Genomic DNA, 19,733 nt, shown 5'->3' with positions numbered 1-19,733 from the left:
AACTGTAAGTTACTCTGAAACAGTACACTAGAGATGGTACCATAAAGACAGGTTTGGCTTTGTTAGAGGTTACTTTGAAGTGAACGGTAATAAAAATGTCTGACAACTCCTTTCAGTGAGTCCTTCTATGTGTTCACCTTAAGATTGTCTTCTCCCTATACAGGTGCTTACAGAGCAGGAAATTACCCTCATTATACCATACTTCAAAAATACAAACAAGCACTGTGGTGATCTTGCCCACACCCAGTCGCTCAAGGCATGCATTAACAGCCAACGGCTGATCCTCACAGCTCACTGCCATGCAACAATAACCTTGGTAGGTAAGAAATGCCAATGAAGAAGTCAGAGGAGAGTTTCTGCTGCACCAGAAGTGTTATCAATCCTGAAGTTAAGAAAATTCTTGCAGTGTGGCTGCAAGATGTAGGCTTCTAGATGTAGGGACATAACATTAAAATCAATGATGCTCTCAGTAGTATTGCTTTGGAAGACATTAACGATCAGTGCCCAAGCAATTATTTTCAGTTAATTTTTGTTGAGTTTAGTGGGGATGATTACTGAATATAACCCCCTTTAAGATCTGTCTTAGCAAGACTGCAAAGTGTTAAAGTTCTTTATTCCTTCAGAAAAAGAAGGCTATTAAATAAGGAAAATGGCAGGGGCCTCATCTATGGTAAGATGACAAAGATGGAAAAGAGATGTTGTAGTACCTCTTTACCTCTTTTACCTAGAGGAAGAGAAAAGCTCTTCTTACATGTAAAGTTGTGCAGACAAGAATGACTTTAAGTGGACAGAAAATTGCAACTACCTTAGAGCTCCCAGTGTCCTAGCAGACACTAGAATCATTGACAAACGGGCTTAATAAAGCAGTTGCAAAACTGACATGCATAGTACCCCTTTCAGAAAGTCTGTTCATGTTATATACCTTCAGTGCGTTGTCATTACTGCACAAGGGCATCGTATTATTACTAAGAAAGGGTTGTCACTTAAAAACTAATGTTCATTCAAGTCTTTTATACTAAAATATGCTTTAATAAATAGGCTACATCCAAACAAATTTTACATTATTTTATTTTTTTCACTTGCTCCTAACAAAGCTTCCATGGTTAAAGGAACATTCCACTCCAGCTTTTGAGGCTCCCAGGTGTCACTGAAACAATTCAACTGAAACACAAATGAATGTGTACTTCTCATTTAGATTCAGCACAGCTCAAACCATGCCAGACAGTTTGTAAGAGAACATCACCCCACCAGTGAAAAATAAATTGTTTTTCATCTTATGAGTCTTTGGGAGGAGGAGAAAAGATTAACAATAACAAATAAACAAAAATCGAAAACCTTCTTATAGGAAACATCATTAAAATTGGTCTTCTTGATGACTGAATAATAATAATGTGCTCTCAAGTATGAACAGTTTTCTTTGTTGGATAGGATATGGCATGCAGCTACCACTTGTAAGCTTTAGTCCACACTGCTTTCTTCTTGAATTCTGCAAGAGATCTCAAGGCCAGAAGCGTAGCTGTGAAGACAAGGACAAACCACATTGATATATGCATCCAGAAAGGATGTGTGAGTATTCTCCCTGTCATTTTACTAACAGGTACAGATTCACTTCTCCTTTTACGGACTGTTTTCATGACTTTCATTTCCTAGCCTGACAGCATCTGATGTTACTTCCGCTGTTCACAAGATATACTAGTCTCTACATCCTTCTGAAATCCTCTGAAATGTGATGCTGTACTAGACCTTTCACCTGCTTTATGGCATGTCTTCCACTGAAATAATATCACACCACCATCTTCTAACTAGACTATCACTTTGAAGTGTCACATAGATCAACCAACACCGCAGGAAGCCTGAATTCAACGACAAGTGATCCAAGAGAAGAGATAGGAGGAACTGGGAGGAACAGAAGCAGAAAGTACAAGGTCTATTCTCTGTGCAATTCATTGATTCACAGTGCAGTTCACTGATTCTTCAATTTGAAAGGGTCACGCTTTTAGGCAGAACCCAGTTACCAAACCAGTCACATTCTAGTCATCCAGGAGGGATTTTGATGTTCTAGTTAAAACAAACAAACAAACAAACAAACAAAACAAAACAATGGAAGACTCAAGGAAAAAAGGACCTGTCTCAAACAGGGCACAGTGACAGTATACTGTGTGTAGCTGAATCTTGTGATTATAAAGGAGATTCCCCAATATCTCTTAGTATTAGTTCTGCTGTTCTGAGTGTGGTGAAGATTAACAGACACAATAGGGGAACTTTTATCAAAGAGCGACTAGAGACTCTAGACCCTCAAAAGAAGGCTAATTGTCCTAGTAATGCAAAGAACTTGAACTGGATTTCAAGAAGGCATGTTCAGGTACAACAAATCAGGTGATTCAAAGGAGGTGCCCTGTGCTAACAGAAAGAAGAAAAAGCACACTCCCTTTGCTTGAGAATATTTGTAGTGTCCTCTTAAAATCACTTGCACAGATTGTATCACAATGCTACATTTTAAGGCGGGCTATGTGGTGCAAGCTAGGATGTTTCTGTAATTCAAAATATGCATTTCCCATCTTTCTTTCTTTCCCTTCTATTCTGTTACTCCTCGCACTCGTTAGACCACTGTACTAGGCTGCCACTATCTGTCTCTTGTCCCTTCCCACAGTTCAGTTGCATCTGAATAAATTTTGTTTTGCAATTTCTATTCTAGTATAGTAGGGTTTACAAAGAGTATTTTTTTTAAGGGTAACTTCAAAAGCAATTGATAGATCTACCACTGAAATACACTCATAGGACCAGGTGCACAATTACATTCCTTGAATCTTCAGAAGTGAATCGTAAGAGGCAGTAGATAAGACATCAAAGAATTAGAAAAGGTGTTACAGACAGTTATGATTTCCTGTGAAGGTTGCGTTAAAGACAAAATATGGCTCTCCTACACCTGCTAATATCATGGACTCATCTTAGTCCTTTAATAACTGTTTGTTTGTTTGTTTGTTTTTCCCTCTGGACTCTTAGTTATGGGAAAATAAGGACCCAATTAAAAATACTCTACCTCTCAGCAGGTCTGTGGAAGATTTTGATAATGCTTCCTTAGGACTTTCCACCATATTGATAAGCCAGTCAATAAACTAAAGATAGAAATAAAAAGGATAAACTGAATTAAAGGAGCCTCTGTATCAAAACACCACACATTCTTTTCACTTTGATAAACAACATCCAATTGCTGCTAAACTTGAACAGTTATCTAATCAGAGGAAGTGGCCAATCAAGGTTCTGCTCAAACTACTCAAAGTGCATCTCACCATCAGTGTAATTTCTCCCACTGTTGGATCTGATACACCCTTTGTTCCCTCCCCCTGCCTCAGCAATATTCTTTGTAACAAAGGCGGCACAGTAAATTTCCTTTCATCTTGCCAGTTTATGCCTCTAATCTTTTAATATGATCCTTTTGTATCAATCTCTTGTCCAAATGTTTTAAGGCAAATCCTTCAGTACTCTTATCGGCTTTGTCCCACTTTCATCCTCTCATTTTTCATTGTTCTTCTGGCAGTGCATGGTGCCTGCAGGAGAGCATGGTATTTCAAACTTATCAGGATGATCTACAGGGCATAGACTCAAATTCTTCCCTAAAGCTTAATCATGAACTTACATATTAACAGCCCACTCCTACATTCCTCCCACATTCTGAACTCTGATTTCAGTGGAAACACAGACCACAGAAATGTGCAGGAGCCAGTGATTAATGATTCTGCTTTGCACAAGTAGCTGTGAAACTATAGATTCATAGCCATATTTCCACATATCTCAACCACAAGCAATCTACAGTGGGTTTGCCAAAATAGGCATAAATTTGCACACTTGTTTTTGTCAAATACTTGAAAATAAAATGAAACACTACAAATGGCAAAGATCTTTGCTTGTCTTAAATTGCCACTGTAGTGATGTCCAGCTGCAGAGCATCTGCCTTTTTGGTGTTTCCAAGGCTAACTTGCTCCCAGCAGCTACCAACTCTCCTCTCTGAGCTGTACCCTCAAGAGTCTGACTCTTGGAATCTTCCTTATTTCTCGCAACTCTCATTTTACTTGAGAAACTATGTTCCATTTTTTGAGACAAGTCATATCTGATTGCAAGTAAAGAAAAACAAGATCACATATCAGATGCAACAGATCTAGAGGAAATAACCACTTCACTTAAGACTTGAGCTGGCTGCTACAAACAGGGTATTTTCTGACTCTTGGAAAATGCTTACCACTACATGCAATTTTACCTTCTGTGTTTGTTCTTTCCACGGCTCTTTTGCTAGCAAAAGGAAAATGCTACTTGGAAGGAGAGTGAGAGTCTCTTGCACAGCAAGCTTGTCAGTGGCGTGCCTGCCAATGTGATCCTTAGATAATTCTGGTAACACAGTTTGGTGCTTCCATGATGACCAGTCGGCACTGAGGCCAAGCAGTAATGGTGCACCATGGTCAGCCCAGGCCACCACAGAAGCTGCAAACAGCCACAGGAGGAAATCTACGAACTAAAGAGGAAAAAGATAAAAAATACACATTATTAAATGAATTATACAGGAGAAAAAAATAACACCAAACACATGGTGGTTTACTCTTAAAAGTAATCATCAGAAAATTTAGCTAAAATTCAAAATGCAAGAACTAAAAAGGTCTTATTATTATCTTATGCTCTGAAGCAGTGTAAGCTTTTTTCCAAGCTCAAAATCAAACTGAAATATCTACAGAAAGACAAGCAAAACCACACTCTTCTAAGGTCATCACTTAGTTTAAGGCTGACCCACACTTCATTTAAAATGGGGAAACATCTTTACAACAACATGACTGTAGAGGGAAATTAGGGGTGGTCACCCTTCTGGTGCTACAAATGGTTGGGAAATATTGCGGCAATGCAATGAATGTGGCTTACTTGATGTCCTAACCAGATGACTTAAACAGCTGAAGACATGTTATAATGAACTATATTTATACCCTAAAACTGCCCCAGCCCTTTTAGAAACAGCAAGTGCAAAATTCTGATCGCCTTAGATAGTTCTACTGGAGAATTCAAACTTTCCTTTAATTGTTCTGAATAAAGCAAGTTTGTAGCAATGGTTTCTTTAGTTGCCTATAGCTCTTCTCACAATTTAGATGTCATGGTTATTTTAAAGCAAGAGTTTTAAATGCACATTCACAAAACAAATTGAAAAGAATTTCTCTATGGAAATGACAGTCTTCTAAGATATTAAAACATGGGGAATAATATGTATTGCTGAGCGAGAATGTGAATTACACCAAAAAAGCCTTTTTCCTGAAAACTGCTAATTGTTTTCACAACACATACCTCTTTAAGATCAACATTTTGTATAGGTGTTGACTTGTACGCTAAATTTCTGATGTAGCCCATCAAGTCTAGCAGCCAATCCATTCTTTTCAGCACTCCTAAAAAGAAAAAGGACATTGACTTACTTAAAACACTAGGATGTATCATTTTTCCTTAAAAATCAAGTGTAGGAAATCACTGTAGCAACAACGCACTGAATATGGAGGGACAACAAACACCAATACCATTATCACATTAATTCATGCTTGCCACTGGCAGAAAGCATGGAGGCACTTAAAGAGTACAAAAACTTTGCTTGTAATGCTGGCAACACACTGAACACACTGAGAAAGGAACGTTTAGTGAGATTCATTTCAACTAATTGCAGCGTACACTGCAGACATGACTGCTGCTGAAACCTAAAACCTTGCTGATCTTTTTGCCCCAGTACTTCATTCACTGATGTCACTACATCAGACAAGAATGTAGGGAGTGCTGGGAAAATTCTTCTACAATGCAGAGAAGATCAGTAAAATACAGTTAAGGAATGGAAATAAAACCAGCCCGCAACCAAAGGATAGAACATATTTCATCAATTCAGATTATTCTGTCCAAAATTCATTCTGTCTCTTGCAAAGTAATAACCATCTTTATCTCATCTTTGGTTTTGAGACCATGTCACTTCATACACTTCCATCTCCTGCTATTCTTTACATATGTCCTCTTCCATGTTGCCTCCTCTTTTACCCAAAGGAGGCTCACTTCACTCATTCAAAACTCACTACTGCTTGAAGTTCTTAAATCACAGTTGGCACCTAAGGCACTAGAAATATAATGCTTTAAAGTTGGTCTGTAAACAGTCAACCTAAGGTCTTGCAGCCAACAAAATGGGGAGGCTTCATTCTTTACTCCTTCTGTGCTTGTTTCTTCCTCCTTTATCCTACTGAGTGATTCTGCTACTCCTCTTCTATCAGCTCCAGTGCTTATCAGACCTTCAGGCAAGCCAACCAACTCATTAGCCTACCAGATAACTATCTGTTATGGTGGGGAGGAGGAGGAAGGGTGATTTGTTTCCTGTGTTAACTCAGCACAAGGAGCTCAGAAGAGCAAGTCGGTTCCTTGGTTCAACCACTGTCATTGAAACACCTCTATCTACTGTGTCTCACACTGATAAGTTAGATACTAGATTTGAAGGGTAGCAGGGTTGCACTGCTACTTGTCTCTAATATTCCATACATGTTTCTTGAACTGAAACACCAGAAAGACTAGGAGACATGGATCTAGTCAAAACTCTGGTCTGCGAATCACTTGGCTAAGTTAAATGACTTGTAGCTGATCCACGGAACCATAAAGAATTGGAGAAAAACATTAAAGCAACGTTTGATAGAAGTATTTCAAAAGCTGAAAAAATCTGAAGATTAAGCAGTTTCTAATCTGAAGAAGTTTGAAAAGAATTGGGTTAGACTACCTTAGTATTATTTTAAAAAGATCAGTGCAGCCCCATTGATCTTTGTTTATACTGTTGTTGATTCTTCTTTAAGGCTGGCCTTACCTGTGTTTTCATGGCTCACAATACGAGCATGATAGAAACTGTGCAAGAACATCAATGCAATAGACTCTTTCTGGTGACAGCCTGTCAAAGTATAAATCATGGCACTCAAGTTCATCAGAGGCAGTCTGCCTTGAGAAATTAAATACAATTTGGTGAAGACGGCCTTCTCTACATTGTTCTGCAAATGCAATAAAAATACATTAAATTAAAACATACCTTTCTTGTGGGAACAGTAGGAGATGCCATATTACCCTTTATAAAGACGGGGAAGGAATTCTCTGATTATTCAGCAGGCTCATTCTTTAAGATATTATGAAAGACTGTGCATTACAGAAGACTGTACATACTATGTTAATTTTACATGCATCTACATAGTAAAGTGCAACTCAGTACAGTTTGATTGTTTCCATACTGCTTTAAGTTTTACATTCCCTTTTGAACTGAAATAAGCCATCCTGACAGTTCTGGAGAAATCTTGCATGACAGATTTCCCACAGCAACAAAAAAGCGCTTTCTCAAATTGTGTTTTAAGTGTAGAAATACAAAATTAAAGAATTAGGGAAATGACAGTTCTGCTTCCCTGACCTATTTAAATGCTTGATTTATGTCATGGATATTTGCTTATAATGACCTGCTCTGAAGTCTTTCCACATGGGTCATTTCCTTAGCGTCAAGTATTTTTCAGCTGTTAAGAATTCCACTGCTAGTTGATCTGGTGAGCTGGAAGCTGAAAGTTTCCATTGTTATAATTTTTATAATTAGCTATCTTGTCCACCAGGAAACATTTTGTGTGTGAATACAACGACAGCGTATTAAGTCAAGACTGAAAGGCTGTTCAGTTGAAGTATTTGAAATTTTTAATAAAAGCACACATCCGACAGTTCAAGTACAGCTGATCACCAGGATGTATTTACAGTCTGTTTCAAGTAGGTGGTTATGTTAACACAGGAAGGCTAGTCTGATGTTTGCACTACTGGACTAAGAATATCTAACACCATTCCTATTCTGGTAACACTCCAGTTCAAAGCCCCCAGGTGGAATCAGTAGTGCTTAAATTACCTTAAAGTTTTAGATATGACTCTGATCATGTTTACTTCCCTCTGATGCCTGCAAAGTAGTGCCCAAACCCTCTTATGTGCATGATGCATAAAACAAACAATGCTCTTCAGGAACTAAAACACTCTGGCGAAAAGAAAAACGATAAGGCATGCTTATTTCATGTGATTTGGTGATAAAAGGTCAGGAGAAAAACATCATTACCTTAGAGATCCGGACAATGCGATCAATCTCTGAATCAGCCATTTCTGAGATACATTTTGCTACACTGACATACATCTCCAGTTCACCCCTCTGGAAATGGAAAAGTAAATGAATGTTTGGATGCATACTACCAGGTTTCTCCTTCACTAAAACCAGTGAGTCTGGGAACTTTATTAATGATCATGATGACTAAAATGAGGCTAGAGACTGGATTAAATATTTATTCTGTTTTACACATTCTGTATATGCTGGAGACTTCAATGCATTTAATAATTAGGGAAAAGTGATAGTTTATTTATTTATTTTCAGTTGCCATTCCTGGGAGATTTTTTTTTTGGTTACATCGTTCCATACATCACTATGAGAAGCTGAATCTTCTGGTGAAAGAGAAACACCTCTGATTGTGCTATGCTTCTGTTTCAGTAACATTTATTTCAATACTAATACTATGTTTTTCCATTACCAAATCATTTAAGATGGCAAAATGTACATTAACTTGGTTTCACAACTTGGACGTATTCTAAACAATATGCAAAAGTAATTTAAATTGATATTATGTAGGAATCTTAACTGCTCTCACCAAATACTTTACATTCTACTTCATGTTTCAAATCTGATGGGTCAGTGCAAAAAGACAGGATTTAACATCAGTAAAAATTACTAGTTACAAAGTTCATACACCTCACACTTACTGCTTACCTGAATCTCATTTGGTAAGAGCTCAAATATTTTCTCAGCAGCCTGGCAAAGAAAGCTCCAGCAATACTGGGCAGGGTTTGGAATTTTCATTGCCTCCATGAGTCCCTGCAAAACACACTGGCAAATTTCTGTTTGTTTTGTGCGGCTCTTCATTTCAAATTGTTGTATTAGAAACACCTCTGTAAAAGACTGTAGTTTGTCTTCTGCAACATGTTTCATCCACAGGGGCAGGGACACAAGAAGGTATTTCTGGGTTTTCATCTGAAAAGCAAATGCAAGATATGAGGGTCATAACGTTTGCCATAATTCCCAGATTAAGTGTCTTCATTATGTTTAGGTCTCTCTGTTTAGCCTGCATAACTGGATTGATTTCCTCTTCAGGGGTGTTCCACAACGTACAAGCAATTTACAAACAGTGAGGTATTACTTATCATTTAACAGACCAAAACAAAATTTTAAATTGCTTTGAAGTAGCCAGTGATTTTTTTTCTTCCATGTGATATAAATCAGTATGTTTCACGGACTCCAATAATTGTCTCTTGTACTAAAATTTTTGCTTAGTTTCAGATTCTAACTCTATACAGGCCTGAATCAACTATTCTTATAAAGCATGAAATTGTAAAAACAAACAAACAAAAAACCAGCTCAAATACTACTTCAAAAAAGTACTCTTAATCTAGTTAAATCAAATCTCTTCCATATATACTTCTAATTTCGTCTTCCCTCTTTTGACGAACTGCTTGAATTAAAAAGAGTTCAAACATAGCAATGTTCTATTTTCCTTAAAAACCAAGGAATTCCCTTCCAATGAACCCTACCCCAGTAAATAACATGTTTTTGTACTGAAAAGAAAATTGTGATTTCGCTGTACGCTGCCCACTGCATTCCTACATAAAAAGCATACAGACCATGAACCTGGGCAGTTAAGGACAGAAGTATAGTACTCCTAGCACCATTAATATTCCTAGATAAAATGAGCAATTATCTTGAAGAAATCAAAAACTAATACACTCTGTGGCTAGGTCCACTTTGTGACCTCAAAACCTCATTGTACTGAGAAACTGGGGCTCAGAAATCAAGTATTTTATTTCTTGCCACCTCATCAAATGTCTATCTTAAAATAGCCACCAGGTGTTTAAATATCTGTGAAGATTAATTAATTAAAAATTACAAGACAAAGATACCCCTTGAAGAACTAGAAAAGATCACAAAAATCTAGAACGGATTTTCTGAGTATTGTCCTGGAGCTACTCCTCAACTAGTATAAAAAGACAGAGCTGTACAGCCAAGTGCACTGTGGGATTCAGGGAGATTTAACAAACCATATAATTGAACTCATGTTGAACCTCCATAAAAAGAACTGCATTGTAGAGAGGATAAGCTCCAACTTGATTCCACTATAAGTGTTTCTGTTGACTATCTACAAAATTAAGGTAAAGTTTTCTAGAAGTAACACCTTTTACTAGATTAAGAGATTCTGCTGGAAGAAGCAGGTAAACGTTTTGACAAATAGGTAGTCTTTTCTACAAGTCTATCAGCTGGTATAAATAAAATAAAAGACAACTGTGCTCCCTACATGCTGTGCCTTCTTACATCTCTAGGTTTATCAAAGATGCAGTAGGAAACAAGAGAGGGAAAAGGTCTTAAGAGATATGAGTACATCTAAATAAAAACAATGCAGTACACCTTAAGTCCATCTTGTATTTCAAGGTCCCACAAAAGCCTCTGAGAGAGACTCAAAGAGCTTCTTCAAGAGACTGGAAGTCTATCACCATAAATATTTGCTAAATAATATTTCTGCATAATTCTGAACCCAGAAGTCATTTTCTAGCAAGACATTCTAAACTTCAGTACTATCTGAGCTGAGGTCCCACAGATTTTTCTGACATACATACACTGAGACTGTAGATGAGGGGAGGTGCCACCCACATCCCCAAAAGCATTGCAGCATTTTGAGATGACTGGGCTTGTGTCACAGCCAGTTCAAGGCAGAGGTGTTTTACCTCATCACCTAAAACAGAAGAAACATACAGAAATTAAGAAATAGATTATCTTTACTTTAAATTTATTCTAAATTCATAAAATAAAGGAAAGTTATTGTTCTACTTGAGCACTATATTAAATTTTGCATATGTAGAGATGCTCTTTATAGTTTTCAACATATATAGTGTAGAAGTCTCCTCTCCCCATTCATCCATTCATGCTTCGACAAATCCTGAAATGTCTTGCTAAGAGTTCACATAAGTTCACCCAATAAGAGAAATATGGAAATGGGAAGAAAATGAGAACTTATAGATATATATATGTGTGTATATATATATATATATATATATATATATATATAAGCAACAAGTTTTAATCTATAGATGGAGAAATGAGTCAGTTTTCCTTCCTGTTATATGCAGGAGTAATTAGCATTGGTTTGCATGCTTATGGTCTTCCATATACTACACGTTCATATAAAATGTCATGGAACAGTCACTGTTATTTCTGGTGGTGCTTGCTTGCAGTATTCTTCAGGTTAACATGTGGGAAGACCTTACAGTGCATAAAGGTTATGATGGTTATCAAATCCTTCTTAGCGGTTTCTCTTTAGAGTCCTTGTAAAAACTAGTACAGACTCTTAGCAGAATAACTAATCATCTTAATAGAATAATTAGTCATAAACATGTTGAGGTCTTTTGAACAGCATTGCTTTCATGTAGATCATGATTGTTACAGCAACAGAAGAACAAATAATTTAAGTATTATATCGGCATTTAACTCCTCAGACAGATTATTGCTACTTGTCAGCATAAAACTTAAATAGGTGCTTTGCTAGTCAAAACGTTCTTTCAATAATGAAAGTAGTCGTTTATATAGCATGACTTTTACACAGTTCACTAACAGCGCATGAGCAAAGCAAATCATTCAAGAATCAAGCATCAGGCTTTTTAACAAACCATAAACTAGATGTTTAGTCATTTGCAGAACCCTGAAAGGGTGAAATTGTTACATGACACTTTGGTAACCAATTCAAAACTCTCTCACTAGCTTGGACTAATAAATCACAGATTATGATTTAATTATGACTGTTCTCTTCAGAGCACTATTAAATACCAAACAGATACCACCTAAGTCACATTATATAGTTCATGATCAACAACTGCAATAAACTTTATAAGATGGGAAAGCAATCTCTTGTCTTCAATATGTTTACAGATGAAAATATCTTCACAGATTTTTTTTGAAATATATGTTCATGAATTCTCAGGCATGAATAACAGTGAGCTAGAGAATCTGAGAGAACTGAGTGTATTTTTCATATAAATATTCGTGACATATCTGTCCCAGAATAACTGTGTTAGTTTCATGTATCTGGGTTGACAGTTAGGTCATAATACAAGTGTTCTGCATCATGCTTTCTAGAACAACATGAATATTGCTCATTAGCACATTGCACACAACAAAAACCTATTTCTGCATGCATATATAACATGCAGGAGTGCAACTTCCACAGCAATACAGCAGACCAGTCAAGAGAAATTACATGTAAAAACAGAATATGACGCTGTCTAAACTTAATAAAAACATAGTCACAAAAATGATGTAGTGTTTCCTCTGGAATTCCCCTGATTTAGAAAAGTTAGACTTCCAAGTAAAAAAACAGGAATAAAAAAATTCCCCATGCATTTATAAACTTTCAGCTATTCATAAGATCGCACACAAATATGCATCAGCATGGACTGCACAGGTTAGTATAGGAAATTTTTTCACATTTTTACAAAAGGTTCCACAATCTATTGCAAGAATACAAAATAAAGCAGAAGATCCAGCCCAATTATCAGCAAAAGTATTTAGGACGTTGCCAAGTCTTTCTAGACTTTCTAGCAAGTATTTGTTCCTCATAAGACAGTTCAATTATATCTAGTGCTTTTAGAAGTGTTTTGAATACGTAAAATAAGTATCAAAAAGAAATAAGAACAACCTCTCATTTTCCAGGCTGTATAGCACATCAGTTCAAATGCAACAGCACTTGCCCAGTCCAATTGTAAAAAATAAAATAATCTGCAAGGCCAGCAATACAATTACATAAATCAAGAGAAATAAAACTCAGCAGAATCAAACAAGGGAATACAGAACTTTCCACAGTAGGTGTTTTTTTAAGTAAATGGGTTTGAAGTTCAAAGTCATTTATATCAACCAAAAGTGGCACTGACAGATACCCTCAGTAGAAAAATATTATACAAGTTGTCCAAGCCCATACTTCAAAATCAAAGCTACTCTCTGACATGAAGAAAAAGTGTTCCTAGAAGCACAGAAATCAGGGATGTGACAGAAAAAAGGGATATGATTTCCTCTGTTACTTGGTGTAATTTAGTAGACACTGTATTTCAGACTAGGGATAACTCAACGAACTACAGAGCTGTTTAAACTTGTGATAAAGCTGCCTGCATCTTCCAACACAGACACTGGAGCTGTGCTAAATGGTGAAAATAAGATATAATTAATTTCCAGTTTTGTGATGCACTCTTCTCACTATAATAGTCCAAATCCACCACTGTTCTAGGAAACTGCTCCAAACCTCTTCGTTTTGATCTTCTCTAACCAGTTCTATTAAAACAACCCGTGTCCACACACTGATTGAAAATATATGCTTGTGAATATTAGAAGTTTGGCCTTGAAAGCTTCAGTTTATGAAGTTTATGTTAGTAAAGTCATCTTGTGGCAAGTACAAGACTTAACAAAAATTATAAAGCTTACCAAAGTTTAGCCTCATCAATGGTGAAAGAACAGATGCCCAGTTTACAGGTGGATACTGATGACTTTCTCCAACTATTGCAATGGGTGCCAGTGCTACTTTCAACAGCTGAGCTGGAACAGATTCAGGGCCTGCAACAAAATATTCTGTCACAGTCTAAAATTTATACACGTTTGTTAAGTCTCTCAGAAAAGAGTGAATATAGTTTATCAATTCACACTGCACTGAAGACCAAACTGTAGCGACGAACTAGAGAGTTATAAAATTACAGGAGGGAGAAAAAAACAACCACGTAACCAATAGGTATCTGAGAATTAGCTGTCTCTTGTTCGTAATCATCAGCTGTATTTTTAACATTAATAACCTGCCAAAGAAGGCTTTTGTTACTGAGAATCAGAAGGTTTCTGGTTCCTTCTCCCCCTTGACCAATTTATGAGTTAATAACATATAGTCCTCATCTAGCAGGGAACTATGTTTGCATTTTCTTAGTAAGAGAACAGCCAAATTTACTGATACTTTTCTCACGTCCCATCCTGGAGGTGTAGGCCACAAAAAAAAAGCCAAACACATGCTAACCTCTACTACATACTGTATTACTTAAAGATGGGGAATTAATTCAGTAAAAGTCCTCCATGAAAGCAAAGCAATCTCTACCTCCAATAAAAGCAAAATGTGCTTAATAAAAAGCAGAGAGTTCACTTAGCTCTGCACAACAGTAACCTCTACTGCTTTACCTCCTTTAAGATTATAATCCAAGACAGTTCTCTTTTGCTAGCACACCTCACTTAGGAGGATACTTTCTTGAGGCTCCTTTGTATTATCACACATAGCACTAACCCACTTGAATACCAGACCATTACATAGAATCTTAACCCAGAATTGCTGAAATACAAGACAGAAGAAAGCTTCCCTGATGACGATGTATTCCCAAAGAACCATGTTAACACAAAGTGATTTGACTTTCATTCCCACAAAGGATATAAGTCATCTCACAGACAGAGGAAAGGGGAAAGGGTAAACATCTAAGAAGCCAGAAAAAATCATCACAGAAAATTATATAATTCTCTTACTCTTTAAAGTGTAATTCAGTTTTTTGTTTTAAAAGAGTTTGTGTAGAAATTTTTAGAGATATGACTGCATTAGTAAAGCTCAAATTAGTATCTAGAAAAGTTCTCTTAGCAAATAAAAGCAGGATATTAGGCTCACCTTTTAAAGCCATAATACATTTCCTGGACACATATTTATAGTTCGATCCTTCTTACCTTTTTTTCCACTTTCAATGGCAAAGTCAATGGCTGCCCTGATAAAGCTGTTTTCAGGCAAATAGCTGAAATCTGGAGGAACTGTGAAGACAAAAAGACTCTTTATATACTAAAATGTGCCAGCAGAAATTATAACTTCCAGCTCCCATGTAAATTCAAAGGCCAAACTGAGCTTTATTTGAGCTAAGTCTGCATGTGATTCAATGCAATTAGACCAAAAGATTATTGATAGATGCATTGGCCTTTCTGTTCTTAAGGTAAGTTAAATGCCAGCATTGGTGAGAGATGTCAGCTCTAAAAAACAAATTCAATGACCAGCTGAAAAGCTGGGGTAAGAATTTCCTTAAAATACAACAGACACTGCAAGTCAGGCTTTAAAATAGAGTTTCAAAAGCTTAGTAAGCTTAATACAACAAAAAACATTCCATATCTATCTAACCTCAGGCCCTTGTGTCATCCTATACAGAAATAGAAAATCTAAGATTTATTTATTTATTTTGCTGATGAGGATGTTTATTTATACTTCATGTTATTGGTTCCCAACTTGGTTCACACTGAAGTGAACAGCTTCCAATTCATTAGTTCCCTCCTTTGGTAGTTCATCACTCTTGTAATTCTACTTTTCTTTCACCTATTGGATATTGAAACAGCACCAGAAGATATTAACATATTGACAGAATACCAATTTCTGTGTTAATCACAGTAACTACATTAAAGGGGCATAGAACACCAGTTTTCAACATCAGCTCACTAGAGACCCCTACTAGTAAAATACTCATTTGAAAAATCAGCTTTTTCTCGTTGTTATGGACTAGTTTTTAAGTATTAGCTTTTTTATAAAGTAAGATGTATTTGATTACATTTTAATCTAATAAAACAAGGTACTTGATTACATCTTAATCTTGCTAAAACAAGGAGTAATTAATCAGCACCCAGGGCATAGACTGCATAATGCAGACAGCATACCTGTCATATGCAATGCAAAACTTCTTTACAATTTATCCTAGGTGTTTTAAACAGAGTACAGACAGAAGCAATAAATGAGGTTGGCCAAAACAACTGAGTAGCTTGCTTTGATACTGCAAGTACAAACAGATTGCCAGGGTGTTGAGGGCATCCTGTTCAGCACACTGATTCCTGCTGTATGTTCCAGCCTTTAGGGACACACAGGACCGTGAGGTCTCTGATCCAAAGTCTGTTGTGTCATTTAACAGGGCTACAGTGTCTAGACTGCAAGTGTCTGATGTGTCCCTTGCTATCTTTTCAGTTAGATGTTATTGCTATATGTTCTTTAGGTAGCAATATTAAAGCATCTTACCAGATGCCCTGCTCTGGGTAGAAGACAAACAGGACATATGAAGGTGTCCCAGAAGTCCTGCTGCATTTGTCTGAAGGCCAATCTGCCCTGAAAAACTGATTATCTGTTGAGACAATGAATCAATACTTAGTCAGATTTCTCTATGTTGCCTCAGTTAAGCTGGACACAGACATTACATTGCTTCTTTAAACAGAATTGGTCTGTATGTGCAAGGTGTCAAAATACCCTACTGCACTGTCCAAATAAGAAAACAAGAGGCTACCTCCTTACCTGTGTAAGGGTTCTGATGACTTCATTGAGCTTACTTTGAAACTGGGAGGACTGGATGCTCTCAGATTTCAGCTACCAGAAGAAAAGCAAGGATAAAAAAAATGTGAATTTTATAAGGGAAGAAAAACAAAACAGAATGGATGCTGAAAAGACAGATTATATTTGCACACATGCCTTTTTGTGGGGGAATAGAGAAGAGAAGAAAACCTACACAGCAGTAAACTTATTCCCAGTGACACTGAATGTGGGCCATGTGATAGGAAAACAGAACAGACTCCATCCTACACACTGTAATCCATCCCACTCGGTTCACACCCAACACAGCTCAGTATTGTATAAATGGAATGCTCTGGTAGATGGCCACTCCTGTATAGATGCAGGAGAAATCATTGTATTGTTACCACAAAAGCTGGTTGAAGAAACTCTCAAAGACTCAATTTTGGAGTTTTAGAAAGCAGGCTTTTTTTTTATTTTTTTATTGCAGCGCTGGATGCACTGAGGATAGTTCCTCCTAGAGTGCATACCTGGCTCAGAAACTCCTGAACATACACTGCAGGTGTAACACATGCAAAAGTTTTCCTGTGAGGCATATACATACTCAATACTTTACCTCAAAATCATTTACATAGTGTCTGCCCCTTTGGACACGTGCTGTTAAATGGGTCAGTGGTCTTTAGAGGTCTTTGAGACCCTCTGCTGGTTGTTTTCTTGGTGTCCTCTAGTTGAACTCTCCCTTATTGCATGTGCAGTGTGGGTCACCCCAGATGGTTCATCTCTTTTTCCCAGTTACATGGTCCTAAACTAGTCTTAGTTGGTTGTAACCACAAAGCTCAGCAAGGCCTAAGGCTTCTTATCTATTTGTGCATACACAAAACTCAAGGTTTTCTTGTCATTTTTATACATAACAACGTTTCAAAGTTGCTCAAGCAAGCATAATTTAAGCACTACAGAGATCCAGCGGAGCCTTTGTTCAAGGCATCACTATCTTGCCTTCTTGTCAGATTTCTAGGAGAGCTATAAAAGTATCATCTGCTTGCATGTTCTCACCTGTATCATGCCTCCTTCAGAACCAACCAGTGCAACCAGCCCATTGACAGCTGCCAGACGCTGCATTGTTGGAGAACCCTGGAAACGTAGTTCAGGATCAGTGAATCACTGGAACCACACAGCACTACAATTGCATCTGTAGCACAACAGATGTTTCACTTAAACAAAAGGGCTTTTCTTTCAACTTAAAAATCACAACTGTTATCACTTCTATACCCTCCATTCCAACAACCTCTTCAGGTCAGACTCCAGCATGATGGAGAACTATATTCTATCTCTTGCTGAATAAAAGAGACCTTGCTGAATATGGAGACCTCCTCCCCCCCCCCCCCCCCCCCCCCCCCCCCCCCCCCCCCCCCCCCCCCCATGGAAATAAGTACTTCCCATAAAGCAAACAGGTACAAGCAAAACAGGGCTTTTCTTCTGTAGTGAACAGCCTAACGACACATTTTTGCTTCCAAACATCAGCGAAATAGCATATCCATATTCAATCCTAACTTTTCCTAGCATTGGTCCAGCAGAAGTGAGGCAAATTATGTCCCTACTGTCAAAATCCCCCCAAAACCCTAGGATGTGAACGCAAACTCCTTTACCTCTGCAATCAAAGTTTTTATCCAGGCTGGCATTAGTTTGTTACGCAGGTCTTCAGCTTTCCCGTGACCACAAACTGACAAACCGTGAACAATTGTACCTAGAGCTAAAGCAAAAGCGGATGTCTGTAAGGTGAGAAAGACACATATTAAAAAAACAGATCTTCCAAATAATTCTGTATTCTGTTCAATGTTTACTACTGAAATACTGCTTAAGTATTTATTATTCTTTATAGGAGTCACAGACTTATAGAAGTCACATCTTTGTCTAGAACACCAGAGGTTCCTTATTTCAAGTATTTTCTCCTGTCAAGTGACACAGGATTTTCTGAGATTAGATACTGATCTTTGGCACATAGTTTGCTCTGGAACCTTTATTCTAGAGCACACTTTCTGATACAAAGACGAAAAGGAGCTACAAAAATAGTTTGTTTTGACTTATTTTACAGATGAACATACTAAACAGCTGATTAGTGTAATAGTAGGCTTTAATATTAAATATTTTAATTAATTATTTAATATTTTTTCTTTTTCCGTTTCTCCTTTTCTGGCAAACGTTTAACAAAAACAACAACAAAACAACAACGACAAAATGAACAAGTACTGGAGTAAAGAGATTATTCTGTGCATTTTTAGAGGGTAACTCTAGAACACTGAGGGATAAAGAAGACACCTGGAAGAAGTTGTGGCTGTGGTTATGATGCACTGCCTGGAGTCTAAGGGAAGGCAAAAAATCAGAAGAGCACAGAAGATATGTTAACCTATCAAGAAAAATTATTTAAAGAAAAATGTTATGAAAGACTAGAACTGATGGGACACAGGGACTAAAGACATCAGAAATACCAACCACCTCCCTTTTACATGCAATCAAACATATAAAATCTGTTTTTATTTCATTCTCTGATAATGACTATAAACGTGCAGACAATTTATCAATGGACCAAATCATAGTCAGGCTAACCATACAGCATGAACAACATACTCAGTGTTAGTTAATGATGAAAGCAGATCAATTTTCGTCAATTGGCAGTCTGGATAGAGTAGTATGCAGTATTAAATACGTAAGAGAGAAACAGAACTGAAGCAAAGCCCAAACTCTGAATCTTCACCTGCTGATTATTTTCCACTAGGGTCCGCAGCTTGTTCATAGCGTCCTCAGCCTCTGCCGCTTCTATGATTCCAACACTGAAGGCAGAGACACAGGAACAGGCAACAGAATAGGAAAGTACCTGAAAAAAAACCATTATTTAATTATGTTAACTAGTACTATTCAAATTCAGTGCAAAGATTAGAAGCCAAAGAACATTTTCCATAGCTTGCAATGCTACCATAACTTCACTGTGTCCAGCACCAATGCATCTTATTTACAAGGTCGTTTGAGTAATCCCACAAAATAAAAAAGAACCAAAACAAACACAGAACAACCAAGCAAAAAACAACAAGGAGACTTTCTACACTTACTTCCTCAGTGAGGATTTATACTACCTGGTTACTACCACAGTAAAACCTTAAAAATAATTCTTGTACAGCAGCTCAAACAGCATCTGCTGCTGCAGTTCCAACATTTGTTGCTGTTGTGTACCTTGGTCACATTTGCTTTTACTTTTTTTTATTTGTACATACTGTTTTTCTGGTGAAAATGTTGCACTTTATTATACATACTGAATTATTTTACAATACAGACTAAATTCTTTGT

At 37.2% G+C, this 19,733-nt stretch overlaps 1 protein-coding gene across 1 annotated transcript in view; it reads right to left on the bottom strand.

Annotated features, from left to right (window-relative positions):
* Positions 1-1,050: 1,050 nt before the first annotated feature.
* FOCAD (focadhesin) overlaps positions 1,051-19,733 on the bottom strand; it is a 116,883-nt gene continuing 98,200 nt past the window's right edge. The window contains 15 exon segments of the mRNA XM_050716575.1: positions 1,051-1,516; positions 3,041-3,116; positions 4,256-4,507; positions 5,320-5,417; positions 6,851-7,028; positions 8,111-8,200; positions 8,810-9,070; positions 10,705-10,820; positions 13,553-13,681; positions 14,813-14,893; positions 16,131-16,233; positions 16,401-16,472; positions 17,448-17,525; positions 18,041-18,163; positions 19,147-19,266. Coding sequence (XP_050572532.1) covers positions 1,443-1,516; positions 3,041-3,116; positions 4,256-4,507; positions 5,320-5,417; positions 6,851-7,028; positions 8,111-8,200; positions 8,810-9,070; positions 10,705-10,820; positions 13,553-13,681; positions 14,813-14,893; positions 16,131-16,233; positions 16,401-16,472; positions 17,448-17,525; positions 18,041-18,163; positions 19,147-19,266 — 1,851 coding nt within the window. The 3' untranslated portion in view covers positions 1,051-1,442.

The sequence above is a fragment of the Cygnus atratus genome, chromosome Z (genome assembly GCF_013377495.2).
Source record: "Cygnus atratus isolate AKBS03 ecotype Queensland, Australia chromosome Z, CAtr_DNAZoo_HiC_assembly, whole genome shotgun sequence".
Classification (NCBI taxonomy): Eukaryota; Metazoa; Chordata; class Aves; order Anseriformes; family Anatidae; genus Cygnus; species Cygnus atratus.
This window is presented reverse-complemented; position numbering and strand designations above follow the sequence as displayed.